Source organism: Thamnophis elegans, chromosome 11 (assembly GCF_009769535.1).
Source record: "Thamnophis elegans isolate rThaEle1 chromosome 11, rThaEle1.pri, whole genome shotgun sequence".
In the NCBI taxonomy this organism is placed as follows: Eukaryota; Metazoa; Chordata; class Lepidosauria; order Squamata; family Colubridae; genus Thamnophis; species Thamnophis elegans.
Genome location: NC_045551.1, coordinates 70,337,148 through 70,360,293, shown reverse-complemented (window position 1 = coordinate 70,360,293; position 23,146 = coordinate 70,337,148). Strand labels below are relative to the sequence as shown.

General features: G+C 40.9%; 1 protein-coding gene across 1 annotated transcript; it reads left to right on the top strand.

Annotated features, from left to right (window-relative positions):
- On the top strand, nucleotides 1–8,702 carry LOC116514995 (histone RNA hairpin-binding protein-like). Its single transcript, XM_032226870.1, has 8 exons — nucleotides 1–118; nucleotides 2,349–2,474; nucleotides 3,342–3,446; nucleotides 3,822–3,881; nucleotides 4,159–4,290; nucleotides 4,949–5,098; nucleotides 6,206–6,269; nucleotides 7,466–8,702. The coding sequence occupies exons 1-8, from the start codon at nucleotides 72–74 to the stop codon at nucleotides 7,505–7,507; spliced, it is 726 nt and encodes a 241-aa protein (XP_032082761.1). The 5' UTR covers nucleotides 1–71; the 3' UTR covers nucleotides 7,508–8,702.
- Nucleotides 8,703–23,146: the final 14,444 nt, after the last annotated feature.

Below are 23,146 nucleotides of genomic sequence, written 5' to 3'. Positions count from 1 at the left end.
ACCTGACGCGCCTCAGTGCCGAGGTCGGCGTCGTCGGTGAAGGGTCGTCGGTGCCGCTTTCTCCCCTCGTCATGTCGTTTCGCCAGCGAAGCCCCTTGGCCGGCCGGACTCGTAGCAGGTAAGGGCCCGCGTGGAGCCGCCGTCGTCCTGTGGCTGCCTCGGAGAGGCTCCATCGGGCCTCCCTCCGTCCGCCGCGGAGGCCTTTTCCTCTCAAGTCTCTTCCTTGTGACCCAAATAAGGCGCCTCAGCTCAGCCCGGGATTGGCGGGACCGGCCTGAGGGGAGCCCCGTGTCGAAAAGCCTCGAAGACCCCCCTCGATTCCTCTGGTTAATGGGGCGGGGGGGGGTTCGCCCCTTCCTCACAGGGCTGTTGTTGGGCCTCGATTGCCAAAAGCCGGACAATCGCCTGCTTTAAACCCGTCTGAAAAGACTCTGGGCCCGGTGTCTGTGGGTGTTCAAAGAAGGAAACAGACCCAAAATCCTAAGTAGATCCAATGGAGACCCATCAGGTGAGGTAAAAATAGGGAAAAAAGCCCCTCATCTCTCGCCCAAAAGATAAATGCCGATACTGAGGGGGGGGGGAGTTGTGGGGGGGGGGGAGAAGGGCCAGTTTTCTCTGGGAAGGAAAAAAAAATATTTATTTATTTATTAAGTTTATAGGCCGCCCAATCCCGAAGGACTCCGGGGCGGCTTACAGAGAAGGAAGAAAAAAATGAAAAGAATAGTTTAAAATCCACAACTTTTTTTTTAAAAAAAGCTCATTTTAGCAATTGGAATCATAATAAGGGGGCAGAAAAACACCCCGCTCTTTCCAAACAGCATTATAGAAATTGTAGGAAAAAAGGCTCCTCTTTCGGAATAACAATAATGATAATTGTAGTAATAATAATAATGCCTCGTCTTTAGGAATTACAGGGGTAAAAAGGATAGAAAAAAAAGTCTTTGGCACCGAAATAATAACAACCACCAGTAAAAGCCATTAGCAGCAGTCAGTGATATATTTGTTTTTAATTTTTAAATTTCATTTATTTTAAGCTGCCTGTCTCTGGGTCCATAAAAGCAAAATTGAAATTTAATAAAAAAAAATGAAATTTAATAAATTTGTATGCCGCCCAATCCCGTAGGACTCTGGGCGGCTTACAGAGACAAGATAAAAAGTTAAAAATCAGAAATAAAAAGACACAATTATTAAAAATAACACACCATCCATTCTGTCTAAATGGGGCTGGAGTGTAAAAGGAAGGAGGGCGAGGAGGAGTGGCTGATGGGAAATGCGGTTTTTCTCTCTTTCGGCCTCCCTCCCACTTCTGCTTTTTTTCCCCTCTGCAAAGTCCTCGGCATAAGGAGTCCTCGGCTTATAGCCGCTCGCTTAGTGACCGTTTGAAGCCACAACCGTCCTGAAAAACAAAGCAGGGTCAATTGGGTAAAAAGCTGGATTCACGTAACAATCACCCCGATTCACTTAGCGACCGTGATGGAATTGGATACGAGCATGGGACGACACGCTTGTCAACCATCTCACTCAGCAACCGGATTTTCCCATCCCAGTGGCTGTTGATAAGCCTAGGACCAGCTGTAGCAGAATGGAGGTCCCCCCCCCAAATATGGTACAGAGAGTCCTCGACGTAACAGCTCATTGAGTGACTGTACAAAGTTAGAACGGATCTGAAAAAAGGGACTTACGACCATTTTTCACGCTTGCAGCATCTCCATGATCACACGATCTAGGTGTATTCTAATGCCTGACAACTGATTCATATTTATGACCGTTACAGTGTCACAGGGTCATGTGATCTCCTTTTGCGACCTTCTGACTAGTTGGAAAGCCAGATTCCCTTAACAACCGGGTTACTAACTTAACAACCGCAGGGATTCACTTAACAAACGTGGCAAGGAAAGTTGTAAAATGGGGCAAAACTCACTGAACAAATGTCTCACTTGGCAACTTAAAGCCTGGGCTCAATTGTGGTCATTAAGTCGAGGGCTGCCTGCATTCAAGAGCTAGAAACAATTCAAAATGGCCGATCTCCAGTCCATCTTGACCTCCTGTGTAGCTTCTGAAACTTGTTTCTAATTAAGAGTGGTGCAGTGGTTAGAGTGCGATACTGCAGGCCACTTCAGCTGACTGTTATCTGCAGTTCGGCGGTTCAAATCTCACCGGCTCAAGGTTGACTCAGCCTTCCATCCTTCCGAGGTGGGTGAAATGAGGACCCGGATTGTTGTTGGGGGCGATATGCTGACTCTGTAAACTGCTTAGAGAGGGCTGAAAGCCCTATGAAGCGGTATATAAGTCTAACTGCTATTGCTATTTTCCCTGACTGTTCGTTCTTTTTCATTGCCTCTTCACAGATCAACTGCTTCATGGAGTCAAGGCAGGAAGCGCGACGCAGATGGGAAGCACAGGAACACGCATGAGCCCAGCGGCCCAACCCTTGACTACGATTCGTACAGTCTGCCAGATGGTAGATCAGAGAGGTGGGTGTACGGAAATATTCCCTCGCTATTAAGCACAGCGAAGTTCTACTTAAGGCAGAGGTGGGCATAAAATGTTTAGTTCCTGGTAATATTTTAGCACTGTACTAAATATTTTTCAGTAGCATACTGGGGTGTTCTGCGCCCCCCTTCTCCGTCTAGGAACGAAAGCCACAAGCAAACGTAAATCAGAATACTTTTAATCAGTTCAGACTCTTGTTGGCTGCAAGCCCAAAATAAACAGATAAGCATTCTGGCAGCAAATGCAAAAACAAACTCTCACAGCAAACCACTTCTCCAAGTTGGTTTCTCTGAATCATGAACGAGAACGTTGACTTCTGCCACCAGGGCGTGGCAACAGCAGCCCCTTTTATCAGCAGGAAGAGATCCTAACGAGCAACAGCTGCTCGTTATCATCTGCAAGTACTCAGTTGTTCTTCGTTGTCAGCCCTTCTCCTGCATGCATCCTGATACAACTCCCAAATGCTCTCATGAACATTCCCTTTGATCCAATGCTCTGCCGCCACCTGGTGGCCAACCAGTCTCTCCTCGCCCTGCTTGGAGTCGACACCCTGTCCAGGGTCATCCTCCAAGGTCGACTCATAAGACCCCTCGCTGTCGGAGTCTGGCGACAGCTCTAACAGCTCCTGCCGGGCCACAACACTGGGGGTATCCCAAATAGATAATGATAAGCACTGTTCTGCATAGGGTAACTCAAAAGCACTTCATGATACACGAAGGGTTCAGTAAAACATTGTGGATAGCTTGGCTTAACCTGCAACACAGTTGAGATGGGGTGCACTATGTTGTGTGTTTTAAATATTGTGACAAAGCTGCTACTTTGTTTTTCCTGCAACTTGGTGTTCACAGTTTCACAACCCCAGAAGGTCACAAGCCCCATTCGAGATGTTCAGACTGGGGGAGTGCAGTTGAAGAAGATGAGATGAGGACTAACGTCAACAGAGAAATGGCAAGGTACAGAGCTGCAATTTGTTTAAATTCAATTTGTCTTACTTAAGGTCAAAAACATCTTTTCTTTGAGATGGGGAGATCTAGTAAGGTAGGGAAGGTATTACCCCTTTTCCGTGTAGCATGCACTTTTGCGTTCAAAATAGAAAACAATTTTGTGATGTAAGACTGAGTTGGAGAACGTGCTATAAAAAAGCCAGTCCTTGAGGATAAATCCAGTAGGTCAGGAGAACGTGGGTAAGAGTGTTACCATCTAACAAATGTGAGATTATTGTTAATAGTTACATTTATTAAATAAACACCAACTATGCTGTAGGAGAACAGCACTGTAGCAATACGTGCACTGAAAATAACTTTCTTTAAAAAACAAATGTTTTACAGATACAAAAGAAAGCTTCTGATAAATGAATTTGGAAGAGAAAGGAAGACCTCTACTGGAAGGTAAAAAAAAAAAAATCATTGTTCACAGCAAATCTGCCAGGGATGATCTGTGAAATGGAGGCTGATGAGAATGAATAATTGAAGCATGGCTATATTAAAAGTGAGTGGGAATGAGAAGATAGGAGGGAAATGCAGAAAAGGGGAGACATTTGCCATGATAAGGGCAGAATAGCACTAAAAGCATGGCTGGGCCCCCAAATAAATTTCTTTCGGCTTGGGTCTGAGAATGCAAAGCTATGAAACAGGAATAAATGAAAAATAAAACTGTATTTTCCAGTTCGGATTCCAAGGAATCTGCAGCAGCCGTGGAACTGGAGACTGACGAGGCTGTTCTAATGAGGAGACAAAAACAAATAAATTATGGGAAGAATACATTGGCATATGACAGATATATTCAAGAAGTTCCTAGGTAAGCTCTCTTTACTCACAGAATGGAGGTTATTTTCAGTACAAAGTATAATTTAATTTGTAAGCATTGGGGCAAACTTAAGGTTTTGGTGTAAAGAAAATGATCTTTTCTTCCTAAGAGGTACCTACATCTTTTATTCAGTCTCATAAATCACCGGAATCTTGAATCAGAGGCATAAAATCTACTTCTAAGAAAGAAACACATCCTTGCTTTTGCTGGGGAAAGGGGAGCAAAAGGGAAAAACGATAAAATAAGAGCTCAGAAAATTATCCCTGGAAAGTTGGCCTTAATGTCATAACTGATTTCTGGCTCACCCCGTTTGTAGAAAGTTGCTACTATAATTTCTCATTTCTGTTCTCACGAATGGTGACGTTGAAGGCTGGCAGAATATTCTGAGAAGCTGGATGTCTCTGATGTCAAATTTGCACTAAATTATTCCTCTGTGTAAATATTGAAACAAATATAAACTACAGTGGGGCACTGCTGAGAGGAGGGTGGCGTAGGCTCATTGGAAGACGAGCAGTCCTATGTCTGAACAACCGTGCAATTAGAAGGCCTCTTTTATTTGCTCTGGAAAAAATTGTCCAGAAATTGCTGCATTACTAAGTTGTTGAAGGTTGGTATTGTGCTAAAAGTAGCTGAACTGTTTCTTTCCAAGGTGTCTACGGGTTCCAGGGGTCCATCCAAGGACTCCAAATAAATTTAAAAAGTACAGTCGGAGATCTTGGGATCAACAGATCAGGCTTTGGAAAGTTGCGTTGCATTTTTGGGACCCTCCCCACGAAGAAGGCTCCGATGCACAAGGACTGTAAGTAGCAGCAGTGTCTCTAAGGGCGGGTAAATAGTAAAAGCCTTTAGACGCTGAGGGCCATTTTAATTCAGGAGTCATTCAGCAGTAGCAAGTTCCTGAAATTTTGTTTCTTATCTTGTTTCTTATCAAGTTTAGCTTAAGGGCAGCATAATTCTTTGTTGTGGAATTGAGTTCAATAGCCATAATACAGGTAGGCCTCACCTGATGGCTGCCTTGTTTAGCAGTTATTCAAAGTTACAAGTGCTGAAAAAGTAACTTTATGACTACTGGTCCTTCCATTTTGTCCCCCCGTGTGTGATCCACAATTGGGCCCTTTGCAGCCAGCCGGCATTTGTGATGGTTGCAGCATCACAAGGTCACGTGACTGCCCTTCGTACACTTTTTTTGGATAAACCGTCAGTGGAGACGCTGGCAATGAAAGGGTGACCTGTGGTCATGTGATTTAACAACAGGAACAGCCACATTGGAGACGAGGCTTTAAGTCCGTTGTGGTCCTGTGGTGCTTTCACTGGCCACATGGCTTAGCAAGATTGCTGCTAGTCTCAATTGTGGTTGTTAAGTGAGGACTACGTGTAGTTTTCTACAAAATGTAGGCAGGAATAGTGCTATGTATGTTGATAAAAAGATTCCTTTTCTTTGTAATGAATTAACGGTTTGTCTTCTTTTTACTTCTTAAAAAAAAGTAAACAGTTTAACATAACGTACTTAGCCGGTTATCAGAATTTTGTGCCACCTCCGGAACATAGTTGGTGGACTAGAGTACGTGCAGTTATTTTAAAACAATTATTTTTCTGAAGGTTTTGTTTATATTGCTATCTACTTGTTTAAATACAAATGGATCTTTACATTAATAAAACAAGTTGCTGGAATACTTTTCTCAATTATTTAAATGTAATACTAGAAATCACTGGAAATTACATGTGATTTACACTTACAATTCATATTTGCCTAACTTTTCCAGCAAATATTGAGGTCACTGGGTAAATTGGGAGGCAGGTTTTGTGTCTAAAGAGAGGCTAAACAATTTAAGGTAAATTCTCTCTTTTATTCCAACATTAGAAATACGATTTCTAATATTGCTAATTCCATGTTTTATTTCTGCAGTACCCCTGTTGATCTTGGTGATATGGAAACAGAATCTGTAGGAAGTAATTCCCAAGACAGCAATGTAAGTAACTCTAAGCTTGGTTTAAGTTGTAATATTGTGTTAGCTTGCATAAATTCCTAGTTGTGTAGTGTCTGTAGGAGTAGTCTACCCCTGGTCATTCCAAAGTAATTTCCCCCTCTTTCCCTCTACTATTTTCTCACCCTCATTTAATTTCCTCTTTTTGCTTCATTTCCCAACCATCTTGCATGGTGTCTTTTTTCCTTCCCTTTATGTTTTCTGCCATTAGCAGTCACTGCTTTAATTAAGTGGGGCTTAGCCAAGCAGGCGTCTGTTGTGGAAGATGCATTGGATGTGCTACAGTGACACCCCCTTCAGCCATTGGAATAATTTTGACTCATGTATGTCATTGCAACTGTCCGAGTAAAGTTTAAAATATTTTCTCCAGAATAAAGCTGAAAGTTTTTGGTGGGAAGTGATCAGGAAAAAAGAAAGTTTATACCTCCTGAGCGAAGGGAGGTCCAAATTAATAGGATATGAATGAGTCCGTGGTGTGTATAGAAAAATCAGGTGTAAGTATGCACCGGGTATTGTCACGTATAGTTTTATTGAATTGTGATTTCTTGAGGGCAGAATGTTCACTACAGGTAGTCCTTGAGTTATGACTACAATTGAGCCTGCAATTATGGTCATAGGTTGGGACGGTTGTCAAACAGGTCACCATATGACCAGACCTCCTTTTGTGTGGTGGTAGTTAAAGCAAGAACCCTGGTTCTTCAGCAAACCGCATGGCTGTTTAACAGACTCATTGTTTGCTGTGGGATGGTATTTGCTGGAAAACGGGTAAATGTGGGTTCTGGCAAAACCACAAATCATGGTCCTGAGGCCGTGGGGGGGCTGCAAACAGCCATTTGAGCCAGTTGCCAATAACCCAAAATGGGGCCACATGGCCACAAGATGTGTGTGTGTAAATATCAGAACTTTGAATCCATGTGGTAAGTGCCATTTGGGGGCTCCATTGTATATTTGAGGACTACGTGTACTTCTGAGTATTGAGAAGTATGTATGAAAGTTTTCTTTTATCTGGGATGGTGTAAGGGCTCCTACCATGGACTAGAAGACCTCCAAAGTCCCCTCCAGCCCTAGGATTCTAGGCTTATTGATGTAGTGCCCAATAAATGCAGCATATTTCTTAAGTAAAATTAACCAATACTATTATGAAGTTCCTGGTATGTTAATTTGGTAACCTTTTATTGCAGGTGAATTGTACAGACACCAACCAAAGTGAGAAGAAGTATTGAGCATCAATTTGATGACTAAATCCAGCTAGAGGCACCTTCTGGTATGAAGCTTATGTGACCGGTAGAATCGTCTTGTCCTGCAGGATCCGTTTTCAGGGAAGGGACACCTCCAGTAGATTCAAACAGAAATAAGAAATTTTACTGTGTTACCATCTAGAGCTGCAGCAACTTTTAAGATGAAAATCAATGTTTCTCTTGACCTTCTTTGAAAACATGAAAATGGGGTCATATATAATTGGCTAATTGATGTACCTGCATATGAAACAGGTGGCTTTGAAAGCAATCGGATTATAGTTAAGAAAATCCGGAATGGGCAACGTTGCCACAGTTGTAGCAGGTTCAAAACATGGACTTTTAGTAAGAAAATAGTTTTAGCACTTGGTTAATGTCTTTTAACCGTGACACAGGTGTAGACAAGGAAAGAGGTGGTTCTGCATCCTGCCCTGCCCTGTAAGTTTTACAATGAGGATGTATGCTTTTCAAATTATCTCTCAGAATTACCAAACAATTGGCAATAACCTTTTCCCAGGAGGCGCAGGCCTCTTCCAGAAATAAACGGCCTCTTTCAGGTGGCACACACCACCCGAGTTTTAAACCAACAACTTGTAAATAGTTTTCTGCGGGGCTGTGTGTACTTTTAAGGAAGCATGAATGAAGGGAGTCTGGGAATGTTTTTATTCATTCTTAATTTTTTTTTTTTTTACTATTGTTGCTGTTTTTGTATGGAATAAAATATAAATAAAGCAAGGCTGTCTTTGTAGGACAGGAATAAAAATCTGTTGTTTTCAGGTATTCAGAAAGGAGGTGCAGATAAAGATCCAAGTAACTCAAACCAGCTGTTTGCGTAGCTAATTGCGGTTGTAAGTGAAGGACTAACTCTAGCAGTGATTGGATATATCTGAATTCTTTAAAAAGTCATTTTGAAGTTGCATCTGTATTCAGGTAGTTTGGGTTATTCCACTGAATTTAATCAGATGGGCTCATTTCTGAGTGAAAGAATAAATGAAATTGGATTGTAAAATGAATGCCTTTGGTGCAAAACTTTTGGAGTATCTGACTCAAATCTACAGGCCCCAAAACAACTTTTAAGTCAATCCCCGCAAGAGTGGACTGCACATGTTTCAACTCAGAAACGGATTTTACTTTGCAAGAACTAATGGAGTAGATGTGGCTGGTCTTGGGAGGTGCGACTGCCCAAAACCCCCCTCCCTTTTCCTGGTCATTGTTGGCCTGTTTTGCTACAGCTGAACAATTACTGATTGGATTTTTGCTTTCTGGAGTCAATAGTCCATTCACCCTTCAAGAAATGCCCTTCGATTATGTGGAGTGGAGCATTTGTGCTTAAGAGCATTATTGCTCTTAAATAAGCAGGCACACCAAAAATGGCTTGGGAAATCCCAGTGTTTAATTGGGTCAAATTGCATGTGCTTTTTTGATATCACCTCAGGAGACGGCATCCTTTCATGCGCCTTCCTGACAAATGCCAGCTGAAATTGTTTATGCACACACGCACACAGAGAAAGTCATTTTGGTTGCACAAAACTAATTTATAAGAAGGGGGTGGGGAATCCTTCAGAGAACTCCTTTGTAAGATTTTTAGCTCAAGCTAATTTGGATTGAAGTCTCCTGCTTGTCTGCTTTATGATTTTGTAAATGCTATGTAGTTGTTCAACTAGAAGCCTACATCTCCTATTTTGAATCACTCTTTTGACTTCCTGAATTATATAAAAGGTTTGAGGGGACACCAGCAAAATATCTCTGAGAAAATTGATCCAATGGCTGTAGAGAACAACCTCAAACCACAATCAACTTTTTATTAAAGTAATTTTTTATTTTTGAATAAACACAAAACACAACAAACCACAAAAATATCTTCCATTACAAATTTTAAAAAGTGTCAATTGGTTACAAAGAGCTTTCATGCATCCCTTCCACAGTCATCACCTACAATTCGTATCAAGTTATATATTTTAAATCAAATATATATATATATATATATATATTGCTACCATCATACCTCAATCTTCATATGACTAATTGTTTTTACGTCCCTTTATATAAAATATTCCAAAATTTAAAGCAAAATCACATGATGGCATTCCGTTATCTATTTTCAATATCATCCAGCAACATTACATCTTTATAACACTTTCTAAATAAAAATGTTTAATAACAGTTTCTAGACCTCCTTTCATAATCACTGTTTACAATTTATATCCAATTTCCCATTTATTATGTCAATATAAATATCAATCATTTATTTAACAACATTTGTCATTTCATATATATTTTTTGGTCTTAGTTTAAATTTGACTCTTTAATACAAGCTTTCATACATAACAGTTTCTAAACTTCATGATCATTTAGAATTTATACCAAATTTCCTCTTATCAAACCAATACATATGTGTACATTGTTATCATTATCAATTATTTATCTAACTATATCCATTATCACTTCATTTTTAACAATGCTCTAATTTTAATTAAATTTGAGTAATATTTTGTTTTAGTTTTCATATCTCAACCTGTGTCTTTCCAGTAATAGTGCAGTCTTATGTCTTTTGCCATTTGTGGAATTAGTCTTATTTATTTCCTTAATCAAATTTGTGTGGACTTCTCTTCGCAACTTGTTGCTTTTTACATATCTTATAAAATCTTGAGACCATCAGCTTCTTTAATCAGTAGTTATCAGTGGTTATCAGTAATGCTTTTGTCAAAGTTTCTCTCCTTGAATCCATCAATCCTTTTCTTTTTTCTTCTATACCTTTAAATCTGGGGTAGACCTTTCCATCTATCTTCCCTTTCCATGTTCCACTCTTTCCATCTCCAACCACACTCAGTTCACTGTCAGTATCCACAATTATCTTTCCTCTTTGTTCATTTTTCCCTTGGGTTTTTAGGACTCTAACCTCCACTTTTTCCATTTGCTGGATATCTTCAATTTTTCCATCGGATTTTACTGCATTACAATCTATATTTTCCAATCTCTTCTCAATTCCCTCTTTTGTTTCTAATTTTGAATTTCAAACATCTGTTGTAATGTTATGGTTTCTTTTTGGTGTTGTGCCATTCTTCCAACTAGTAAACACTGCCACTCTAGTTTCAAAACAAGGTTTTGTTTTCACTTCTCTCCTGCTGCCAGAGAAGCATCCAAAGAGCACCTGCGTAAACAACCCATGCTCTTCTTATCTCTTCTGTAAACAAGCTGAAGCCTTTGAAGTGCAAAGTCAAAATGATCAAAGAGAAATAAGAGAAAGCAATATTTCCAGGACTCAACCTCCAACCTCCAAGTGGCAGTGTAACTTCTTTTCTCTCTGATGTTACTACCCTCTTTATATTCCTTTTATATCTTCTTTATATTCCAGGCTTAAAAGAAATAAAATTCTTAAATGGAGCAAAATAAAGAGAAAAAAAACATCTAAACCAATATTATAAAACTAAAGAAAAAAGATTTAATCCATAGGTAAAAAAAGAAATAGAAGAAGAAAAAACCAATACTTCCACTTTAAAAAGTAGGAAATATTTGCAAAACTTCCATCCATAAAAGAAAATTTAAAAAAAGATAACACACTGTCCAATATAGTTAATTTCGCCACTTATTTTCTTTGCAAGTTTAGCTTTGATTTTGGTGGGAGGGCAGTCTCTTTTATAACAATAAAAGTTCCTCACCAGATGGACGCACTTTCTCTTTCCGCTTTCCTCCCGTTGCGGAGCTGTCCCAACTTCATCAGCTTTTGGCTGCGCTTCTGTCGCCGGCAAGAAGAGATTCTCTTGGATCAATCAGGGACTTTGCGACTTACTCTTCCCTGTCACCGTCTCTTCGGGATGGTTTAGGTCCAAAAGGACCGTCCAGCGGTAAACATATCGACTGCGATCTCAGAGCTCCTAGATCGCACGTCGTACCGTTGCGACGTCAGTCCCTGTCTCTAAACCACAATCAACTTTTGTTTAGCCAAAGTTTAGCTTCCTTATGTTATCGGACTTCCTGGCCTTAATTCATGCTGGGCTAATGGCCTTGGCATTCTCAACTTTGGTTTGCTGCATGCATCTACGGGGAAATTTGGGTGTGTTTGTGCCGTTTTTCTTTCTACATGTTTGAACCATTTTGCCTTGTGATCGACTCAAGTGTCGGCTAACTGAAATGAAGTCCTTTTTCTCAGACACATTCAAACAGAGCAAGCAGTGATGGGTAATCCACTAGCCATTTGATTCCCAATATTGAAACAAGGTGTTTGATGGAAAAAAACTAAATTTCCCAATTTCCCTGTTACTTAGTCTGCAACACAGCTGGCCTTTGTGGAGGTGGAGGTACAGGTAGTCGTCAACATAACAATTGTGCTCCAAATTCCCATTGCTAAGCAAGACAGTTAAAATGAGTTTTGCCCCATTTTATGACTTTCCCTGCCACAGGGAAGTTCAGTGAACCACTGCAGTTAAATTAGTAACACAGAGAAGTGAACATGGCTTGTTAGAAGGTTGCAAAGTTGATGACCCATCGTAAATCCGTGCCAATTTTGATCATGTGACCATGGGGACACTACAACAGTCCCCACGGGGTTAAACAGGGTTAAAATTGGACGAGTCTCTCTCTTTAACTGAACGGCCCCTTTCTCCTAGCTCTGTTCTGCAGTCTGCACGCGTTTTGTGTGGTAGTTGATTTGGGGTCAGGTATCTAAGGGCCCATTGCGAAAGGGATTCCTATAAAAGCTCCTGAAAGTGGCTTACGCTTTTGAGGCTAAGTGGATCGTATGAAATCTTCCCTGCTGCTTCCATTTTTTTAAAACAACGCGAATATATTTATCTAGACGTGCAAAATGAGTTGGAACAAGATAGAGCAGTGATGGATGAGCGGACGCTCCCTTTACCAACTTTATCGTTCCTTGTCAGTTATGGAAATGATTTTTAGAAATTGAAAGACGGAAAAAAAACGTGAAAGGTTAGAAGAAAGAGGAAAATTGGATTCCACGTTTCTTTCCAATGTTATCTGACTTTTAGCCTTACCCCCAAGTGATCTGAAAGGGAAAGTCTAAAGGAATCCTTTTTTGCAGCCCTTTTCTTCCAGCAAGAGCAGAGTCTCTTTCAGCATGTGAGAATGTTGACATAACTCGATTCAGCAGATGAGAGAAAGAACACACATGGCCCAAACATACATCTTTACAGTATGCAAAAAATAAAAATAGGTGCTATCTTTGCAGTACAGTGAATGCTATTAGAATCCACCATTAGATGGCGCCAATGTTCCAGAAATTCAAGTTGTGATCTACCTTACGCAGGAGGAGCATAATCGCAGGTGAAATCAAAGTTTCCTTGCTCACCTTCCCCTTCTGGGTGAGAATTTTCCCCCCTGAACAATGTACATGCCTAGATAGCGAAAAGTGTGTCTCGTCTAGTGAAGAGAAGGATTAGGAGTGATAATCTTCCTGTAATTGAGAAGCTGTCACGGAGAAAAGAGGGTCAACTTATTTGCCAAAGCACCTGAGGGCAGGATCAAAAGTAAAGGATGGAAACCTATCAAGGAGAGACCCAACCTGGAATTGAGGAAAAACTTCCTGATGGTGCCTATTTGAAACAACGACATTATTATAAAGGGCACGTGGTTTTGAAAGCAGGGAGTGGAGTGTTTCCTTTTATTGTGTAACAGGGAATTCTGGGGTGACTTTATAATAAACCCATGAACATTTTGGGGATACCTTAGCATTGGCTACTCTTGAAAGTGATTTTCTGCATTTGCTCCAAATACATTGAGGCTGTAAGTAACACAACAAGCTTCCTTTGTTTTTAAAATCAATATTTAGAAAGAAATATATTCAAAGACTTCAACACGAGCCTGAATTATGCTCCTAAAATATGGGATTTCACACCGTCTCATGAAGACCTTTGGTTCTGTTCACCTGGGAAGTGGCACAGGATAATCCTACTTAAGAGGGAAGGAAGTTGACACTTGACTTTTAAGAAATGGGTCTAGGCTGTGATTGTGTTCCCACACTTCTGGATTGAAACCACCAGATGGTATCAAAGATCATAGAAAAACATATCCAACTCTTGGTCCATGCCAGGTTCTGAGCTAGTCTTTTGCTCTCTTTCTCCTACATTTCTTGCAGAATTGGAAGTCTCTGGAAACAAGCCCTTCAGAGGAGATCTAACCAAATTTCATGGAAGCTGTTGTTGAAGGTTATTTACTAGAAAGAGTGCAGAGAAGAGCAACAAAGATGATGAGGGCACTGGAGGCTAAAAAAAATGAAGAACGGTTGCAGGAATTGGGTATGTCAAGTGTAGTGAAAAGCAGCACTAGAGGTGACATGATAGCAGTCTTCCAATATTTGAGGGGCTTCTATAAAGAAGAGGGGGGTCAACCTATTCTCCAAAGCACCCCAAGGCAGGACAAGAAACTGGATGGAAACTAGCCAAGGAGAGGCGCAACCTAGAATTAAGGAGGAATTTCCTGACGGAACAATTAACCAGTGGAACAGAAGTTGCCTTCAGAAGTTGTGGGTGCTTCATCACTGGAAGAAGAGATTGGTCATTCATTTGTCTGAAATTGTACGAGGTCTCCTGCTTGAGCAGGGGGTTGAATTAGAAGACCTCCAAGGTCCCTTCCAACTCTGTTGTTCTGATTAGGGCCCTCAACACGTTTTATACAGTAGATATCAATTTAGGCACACCAATTAACTTCCACGCACAAGCAGGCAATCGTCTTAAGTCAACATCCTGGGTTTGATTTTTTTTAAAACTCGGTATCAATATGTGATCTCTGAAAGGACAATACTAATAAAATGTAACACAGCCCTGACACAAATTGAATGTTTTAGACATATTCAAATCCCGGCAAATCTTTACATCTCCAAGAAGTCCTTCAACCCGATATCCTTTAAAAAAAATCGATCATGGGGTTATTGGATAAATAAAATATGTGATTGTTCAGCACATAAACACCCTTTGTTAAATGTGTCCGTCAATAGACAATCCGTATAAATGATACTAACTATCTTCAGAGGCATAATATCACCTTTATTGATAAAATAAATCTCCGAAAGACAGATCAAATGGACGTCAACTAACCATGCATGACATTAACAGGAATTAGCCCGAAAGTAACCCACACGGGACAAAGAATTTTCAGTCAAAAGCCATCGTCCTTCCTATTTCTACAAATGCCACCAAGGCCGTAAACCCTTTTATCATCTTACCCTTATTTTGTCCATGTTTGTCACTATCTTGCCGTCTGTCTCTCTCTCTCTCTGGATCTTCCTAAGTCAATATCTTCTCAAGACATTTGCTTCCAAATGATTGAAAGAATGGAGAAAGAATGCCCGGCACTCTGGAAACAGTCTTAAGTCAATCACAATGAACCAAATCAGAAATTGATGACCTTCGTTGTGTCACAAGTGATCTCAAAAAATGCAGCCCAAGGAAATTCTACGTCATATTGGAGAAACACAACCACCTTTTCCAGGAAACTTAATGAAGTGGGCAGACTTGCCACTTCTGCATTAAAGACTTTAACAATGTCTCCAGAGCACCAACCAGCAATCACTGAACTGAGATACGGTGAAGTCGGCTATTTTGGCCCAGCTATGGTTAGATGCCTCCAGACGAGACTCCCAGTCACTCGCAGGAGACACGAGCTGCCATGGGATTTGTTCTGCAACCAAGAATCAAGAGAGGGGAGGATTGGAAAGTTTTTGCTGGCTTGGTTGAGACTACAGGGAAAGGCAAAATGCATCCGGGCCCTTGTGGCAGGGGAACGGCAAGAGTCTTTCTTTGTGTTGTTTGTGTCCAGATATTTTCAAGGATAGGGTTGGTGTTCTGTCCCCCCTTCCTCCCTCGTTAACAGACGACAGGCACACAAACGTAAAAGGGAAGAACTTTATCAGTTCTCGGCTCAGACTGGCTGCGAGCCCCAAAATAAACATAAACAAAGTCTCTGACGAGAAGATAACAGAATGCAAAACAAAACTCTTACAAAACAATTCACTTCTCCAAGTGTCTCCTCGAATCAGGGTTACAGAAAGCAAAATCACTTCTCCAAGTGCCTCTTACAAACAAACCAGGACCGATGAATGCTGAGCGAATGAATGAACGTTGACTCCTGCAACCAGGGCGTGGCACCATCCGTCCTTTTATCACCAGAAGACCCACTAACGATGCATTGTTAAACTTGCATCCCGAAAAGACTCACAGGAGGTTGGGAACCCAACGACTTTTATCTTTCTGACTCTTCACAGCCTTTTTCTATCCAGCAATTTCAGAATGAAGTTCTAGTAAACGCCCATTTCACTCCCAATTCCTGGTGTTCTCATATTGCAGTTCCAACTTGTGCTTTGAGGTCATGAGTCTCCTCTTCCAGCTTTGCTTCCTCAACCAAGTTAGTCTCTCCCTGGCTGAAGCCTTCAGCTTACCCACCTGCAGAATGAGGAGTAACAATATTGTTCTTTCTTTCAAAACTGAATGGGAAATAACAGGGCTATGAACCGCAAAGCCTCCAGAGGGCCTTTGTAGGGTGTTAGACAAACAGCTGTGTGTACATCTGGAAGCTCCCAACATCTGTTAGATGAAGTAGGGACTGTAATCGGGATTCTGGAGCAGCTTCTTCAATTCCACGCTTCTCCCTTGTACAATAAAGTATCACTTTTTTCTGACCAAACCTTTACATTCAAACTTGACGTCAGGCCTGCAGCCATCTTTTTTTGGGGGTCTTTGGCCTGACACACTTTCTGTTATTCTGCTATGCATTTTCTATTGTAGGAAAATGGGAGGGGGGAATTGTACGAAGTTAGATGCTATGTAGTCATAACAAAGTTTTTTTCTAGAAAGCGAAGGTCATCCTTTGTCTCTGCACCTGACCGGAATTGGATAGGTGGAACTGCCAGCGTGGCAGTGGGAGATGGGACCATGGGATGGACTTGTGGGTGTTGCGGGAAGATCTTGAACTTTCAACTGGGTTGGGAAAACCGGGAAGCTTTCAGATTTGGGTTTTCCCAGATGTGCCAACCTGGCTCTCTTAATCAATGGGAACTTTGAGCAATATTTTGCCTTGGACTCTGATTTACTTTTGGAGGCTATTTGGAACCCTGACACTTGATGTGGTTCAGAAGGAATCTGAAATCTGCTGCTGTCTTTAAAACTGGAAATAATCTGCCCTGGGCATTCATAATGATGCTTCATCCTGTCCAAATTTTGAAAAACCTGCTGAAGGTTTTTGAAAGTCTTCTGCTTTCACTCTTGGATGTCACATATGCAATGGCACCAATTGCACCAATTTGTTTTATGGCATTGTTATGACAAAGGGATTTGTGAATTTTGATTCATTTTGGGGCAGAAATGTTTGCCCCTGTGTAAGTAAGCCGTAAAATCAGTGCTTACGTTTATCTTTGAATCCAGTTTTTTTTTAAAAGCCTAATTGTCCTGTTTGATGTTATGGTTGCGAAATTTGGTTAAGTCCAGATTTCAGATACCTTCTGAACCACATTGTGTAATAAGATATTATTTGTTATATATAACATTTTTGGGTGATTTTTGCCATTTAAAGCATGTTAGTTCAGGTATTGAGAGCCATCTTCATCATTTTAATCAGCGGATTGAATTTTCAATTCTTCCTGGCTCACCCAATCTGATTTCAAAGTACAAGGATATTTTGTAGGACTATAGTCCCTGGAAGGGAAAAAAAAATTAAATTAAGAACTAGAAAATTCTCCAAAACCATTTTAGCATCTTGACCCAAACCCCCTCCTGCTTGTACACCAAAATCACACTAGTGCAGTGGTTCCCAAACTTGGCAACTTGTGGACTTGTGGACTTCAACTCCCAGAATTCTCCAGCCAGCTCTGTTGAAGTCCACAAGTCTTAAAGTTGCCAAGTTTGGGAACCACTGCATTAGTAGAACCACAATGTCAGGGAGAGAATGGTGATGTGGAGAGAGTGGAGGAGGTGTGTATTGTATCCCTACAATCTAGAGATGCATGGATCTCCATCAGAAGATTCACACTTTCCAAGACTTTTCTTGGAAAGATAAGAGTAGTCTTGAACAGCTGATGAATTTGGCCATTTAAAGTATGATGTGCAAATCCTTTAGAACAGAGCATCTTTCTTTCTTTCCTTCCTTCCTTCCTTCCTTCCTTCCTTCCTTCCTTCCTTCCTTCCTTCCTTCCTTCTTTCTTTCTTTCTTTCTTTCTTCTTTCTTTCTTTCTTTCTTCTCTGAGACAAACCCAAAATGTTTAATGTTCCCAATGTGGCATTCTGAACTCTGATTACAGAATTTACACAAACACACACACACACCACACGCATACACACGAGAAGCCTTGTTTGTGTGTTGGGGGCCTCCTGTGTTCTCCTTCCCGCCCAACAGCTTTGAGCCAAACAATCGATGTGGCTCCTCTCAACTTTTTCTCCCCCCTTTCCAATTAATTAATTTAAATTGACCATTAAGTCAGCAGAGGTTTTGATTGATATTTTCATTAACAGCCCTCTCATGCAGACCTGTCCAACACCTAAGAAATGTATGATAATGTCCAATCTGCATGAAAGGCCCGAGCCTCTCCCTTCACCCCTCAGTCCCCGTGAGTTATTACTCGAATTGTGCTAGCTGTTTCATTGAGTGTAATTTGAATACAGATTAGCTGCCCCGGTGTTCCAGAGCTTTAGCATTATCATTACTGGGGACAGTAATTTGACTGATGAACACGTGGGTTATCACAAGGTTATCACCTTCACAGTTTCCCAGCCCACGTGTGGAAGGGAAGACACCGGCGGCAGCTTCCGTGGCAAAATTAAGCTCGGTAAATTGGCTCCTCCAATAACCTATTGAATAAATTCCTTTCCTAATTAAAGAACCGATATCCCTCTTTACTCTTAGATATTCCAAGGCTTTATTAGATTGATGAACTAATATCAATTTGACTTTCTTAAAAAATGTGAATTAAGCACCTTCATCCAATTACCCACCAGCATACCTGTAAAGTGATTTAGAAAGCTAAAACCGACACAGGAAATATATTGGCTTGAGCGCATGGAAGCAATTATTATTCGGCCACTCCTTCTCAAAAGACATGCTTTTTCTTAATTAGGAAAGAATGAAAAAAAAAAAAAAAAGGAGAGTCTCCATAATTTACAGGAAGAGGAATCCAAACTGGGATGATATTGAAATTTCTTTCTTAACTTATAGCATAGTTAGGCCACTCAACTATAATGATCTAATCCTGGGATGAATTAAAGTACTCAAGGCGTTAAATTTGGCTCCATTATAACAGAAAACCGGTGCTTTCTGCTAATCTTTCAACTCAAGGAATGTGAAGGATGCAAAAGAAATGAATTTATAATTTGAAGCGAAAGGAAAGCATCAGTGTGAAAGTTGCAGCGGAGCTGAATTCATTGGGGCAAAAGGTTCAGAGGTTGTGATAAATGCACCTGTCAGAAAGCCAAATAAATCCAAAATTCATTGTGCATCAAAAATGTTGGAAGTTCAATTTGCAGTCGCTGTGCAGATGACACGGAAAGCTAGTTGAAAATGAACAAACATCAAATGCTGACATGTTTGAAAAGCCAATTGATTCTATTCAGGACTCATTATCAGCAATGAAGATTTAATAGGATGAGGATTGAATTTCATACATTCAAAATTATCTGTCGCATGATATTTTCCTAAGAAAGTATCCGGGCATCTGAAAATCACCATAATATTCTTTGACCCAAAATTGTTAGCGCTTCTTAGGAAAAAAAATATTGCCTAGACAGAGATTCCAGATTTTGTGCTTCTGTGTTTTTAATTGGAAGAAAATACCCAAAGCAATGATTTAAAAAAATAAAAATAAAAAATAAAAATGCTTTGGCAATGAGGCCACTGGATGTAAATCAATTAATCATGAAAACAATTTGGCACGTGGAAAATTGAACCTTCAGTCAGATGCTATCAGCTCAATATCCTTTATATTGTCCCTGGATGGAGATAATACTTCTGTTATCTTCCTGAGAATCTACCTCCTCTACTTTTAACAGAAATGATCAAGTGATAGTTATAAAACCCCTGATGTTTGTCCTTGGATGAAAGAGGCCCACAGAGACATAAAAACATTCGTTACTAGAATTACAGTGCTGAATTTTCACAACCTGGCTAAAGTGAGCGATTCAACCATTCTCCGGCATCTCTGATTTAAAGGGGTCTTTAGGGTGGGAAATGTTCCAACCTCAGGTAGAAACGCCTTTAAATGGAGAAGACCCCATAACCCATCTGCTTAAGTCTTTGGAAGTTTTGGAGTCAGATGGTTCTTTGGAGTCACTGGGCATTTAGATTTATTTGATTTCATTCGGCTCTGAGCTTAAAACTGAAGAGTCCAAGAAACGATGCCTTGACTATGTGAAGCCAAACAAGGCCCAACCTTCAGCAGAAGAAGCTTCCTGCTTCCAGAAGAATGGATTGACTTCTCGGATGTTGTCCTGAACGGGTAAAGCATTATCCAAGGGGTTGCCACAAAGAAGACAGCGTCAGCCTACTCTCCAAGGCACCTGAGGGCAGAAGAAGAAGCAACGGGTGGAAACTCATCAAGGAGAGAAGCAACTTAGAACTGAGGAGAAATTTCCTGACAGGGAGAACAATTCATCAGTGGAACAGCTTCCTTCTAGAAGTTGTGGATGCTCCAACGTTGGAAGTTTGGACAATAATTGACTGAAATTTTATGGGGTCTCCTGATTGAGCAAGGGGTTGGATTAGAAGACCTCCAAGGTCACTTCCAGTGATGTCATTCTGTTACTTTCATTTTTCACACAGTTGTGCCTTTTCAAGCAGGAGCTGTGAGTTCAGCAAGATGTCCCAAGTTACACATCATCCCATCCAAGGTCGGAGATGAAACATCCCCTGATTTCACCAGCCCAAACACCCAAAGCCAGTCAATCAGTCTTAGTAGGATTGAGTCAGGCTGACTCATCTGAACCTTCACAGCTTCCAGACGCTTCAGACAGAACTTTGACGGCTTCATTCGGCTGGAGTAAAAGGAGATGGCTTCTACCTGGAGCCTCCAGAGGTTGTGGGCGATTCATCACTGGAGACATTTAAAAAGCGACTGGGCAGCCATTGGTCTGAAATGATCTAGTGTCTCCTGCTTGAGCAGGGGGATGGACTAGAAGACATCTTAGGCCCCTTCTAACTCTGTTATTCTGTTAAGAAAGGAATGCCACATGTGAATGGGGCACCTGGAGATGTTATTGCCATCCCAAGCACCTTGTTTCAATAGATCTCCTCGGAACACATGATTTTATGCTTACTGGATCTCCTCAAACAAGTGTCCATGGAGATTCTCAGTCCTCCAGGTCCTGGTTGTCCCAAAGGGGCTTTTTCAAGAGGCAACTGGACTTTTCTTTGAAGATGTTTCGCTTCTCATCCAAGAAGCCTCTTCAGCTTGGAAGGATTTATACCCCTTGCAGACAGCTGGTCATTTGAATCCTCTGAGAAGGTCATTGAGGCCACTTGGAGGTTTAGCAGTGTCATCAGGGTCACCTGAGTAGTGCAGATGGGTGTGGAGCCTTCACACCCATTTGCACTACTCAGGTGATCCTGAGATAACCCTCCAGGTTTCCTCAATGACTCTCTAAGAAGATTTGAATGACCAGCTGTCTGCAAGGAGTATAAATCCTTTCATTCCCCACCATCCCAAGTCAGAGCTGAAGAAGCTTCTTGGCTGAGAAGTGAAACGTTTTCAAAGAGAAAACAGAAAGTCCAGTTGCCTCCTGAAAAAAAAAGGCCCTTTGGGTCCTCAAAAAAGGTTGGGAAAGAGTTGGATGTTCATTAAAGCTCTTTAACTCCTGCAGTCTGATTTATTTATTTTATTTTACATTTATTTTAAGCACCATAAAATACGCCTCGTAAAATGCTCATTCACTCTATGGCTGTTGTTTGTCTTTGGCAAGCAGCTTTCTGCATTTCCCTTGCTGTACTTTTCTGTATAATTTCTATTAGAAATGATGCGACAATTTTTATCTTTCCTTCCTTCCTTCCTTCCTTCCTTCCTTCCTTCCTAATGTCTGTCTGTCTGTCTGTTTCTCTCTCTCTCTCTCTCTCTCTCTCTCTATCTATCTATCTATATCTCCATGCATCCACCCACACATCCACCCATGCTCGCTCCTTCCTTCCTTCCTTCCTTCTTTCCTTCCTTCCTTCCTTCCTTCCTTCCTTCCTTCCTTCCTTCCTTCCTTCCTAATGTCTGTCTGTCTGTCTGTTTCTCTATCTATCTATCTATCTATCTATCTATCTATCTATCTATCTATCTATCTCCATGCATCCACCCACACATCCACCCATGCTCCTTCCTTCCTTCCTTCCTTCTTTCCTTCCTTCCTTCCTTCCTTCCTTCCTTCCTTCCTTCCTTCCTTCCTCCCTCCCTCCCTCCCTCCCTCCCTCCCTCCCTATCACTAATCCAAATCCCAACAAGTGCAAAGGCCTCTCTTAGAGTTCCAGGGATGTTTGACACGTTCTCGTTCTCTCAATTGAGATGTGCGATCATCTGATAGTTGCATTCTTTCTGCAGAATTTCTTATGACAAGCCACAGGTTCCTTTATCACAAAAAGAGATTTATTCTTCAACACATGAAGTGGTTACCAAGATAGCTGCTGGAGAGGGTGGCTGTTTTCTATATTTTATATGCTTTAATGCTTTTTTAATTAGCTTTGTGTTCTTGCACTGGGAGACAACCTAACCTGTAAAATTATTCTTTTAGGTATAAAGATGAGAAGCAATTTAGAAATAATGCCACAAAGAAAACGGGCCTTTTTAGACTTTACTAGTTGACCAGAAATCATATCATCACATTTTAAATGGTGCTACTGACCACCGATGGTGGTGCATATATATTAAATTTGCCCTGTCTTAAATGAACTAAAGACACACCACAAATCTCACATCTAGATGCCGTAGAAGTTACAACCCTCTCCAGGCGTGGGTATATTTTGATGGAAGGAATGGAAATGGTCAGTTCCCAGTAAAGCAACTGGTACTGATGAATTATTCTGAAAAATTAAGCAAACTTAACAGGGAACTCTTTGCCTTTCCTAACCTTCAAAAGCTCTCTTCTTTCATAAAGCCAGTGTAAATATAGCAATAACAACATCAGATAAAAGCGAGATGCATTCAAAGATTTAGGGCACTTGTTGTGTATTTAAAAGAATTATATCTTGTTTATAGTACAGTATAAAATGCACAACTGATTTATATAGCAGCTAGTCCATGGCAGAGGAAATCTCATTTCAATCATAAATGGCAGGATTTGATTTAAGAATTCATTCTTTAATGGGTCTGCAATGTTCAAATTTAAACTCGCTCAATTCATCAGCAAAATATTCAATACGGGGCACTGGGAAGTCATTTAGGCAAACAGTGACTTTTAATATAAATTTTCCAGGAGATTTCTTCATTGATTGAGCAGTTTAGTGCAAAATGATTTGTGCGATACATTCTCCAGGATCAATGAAGGTTGAGTCAATGGCTAATATAAAACCATCATCGCGCCAAGTACAGAGTGCAGAGCAATGAACTTTGACTTCACCCTGAAATGCTCAGAAGGAAGACAAGAGGGGCCTGAGCAAGTGGAGGAGAAATGGGGTCAGGGTTAGGTTGCTCAATGCTCTCCTTGTTGGTGGGCTGCTGAAGGG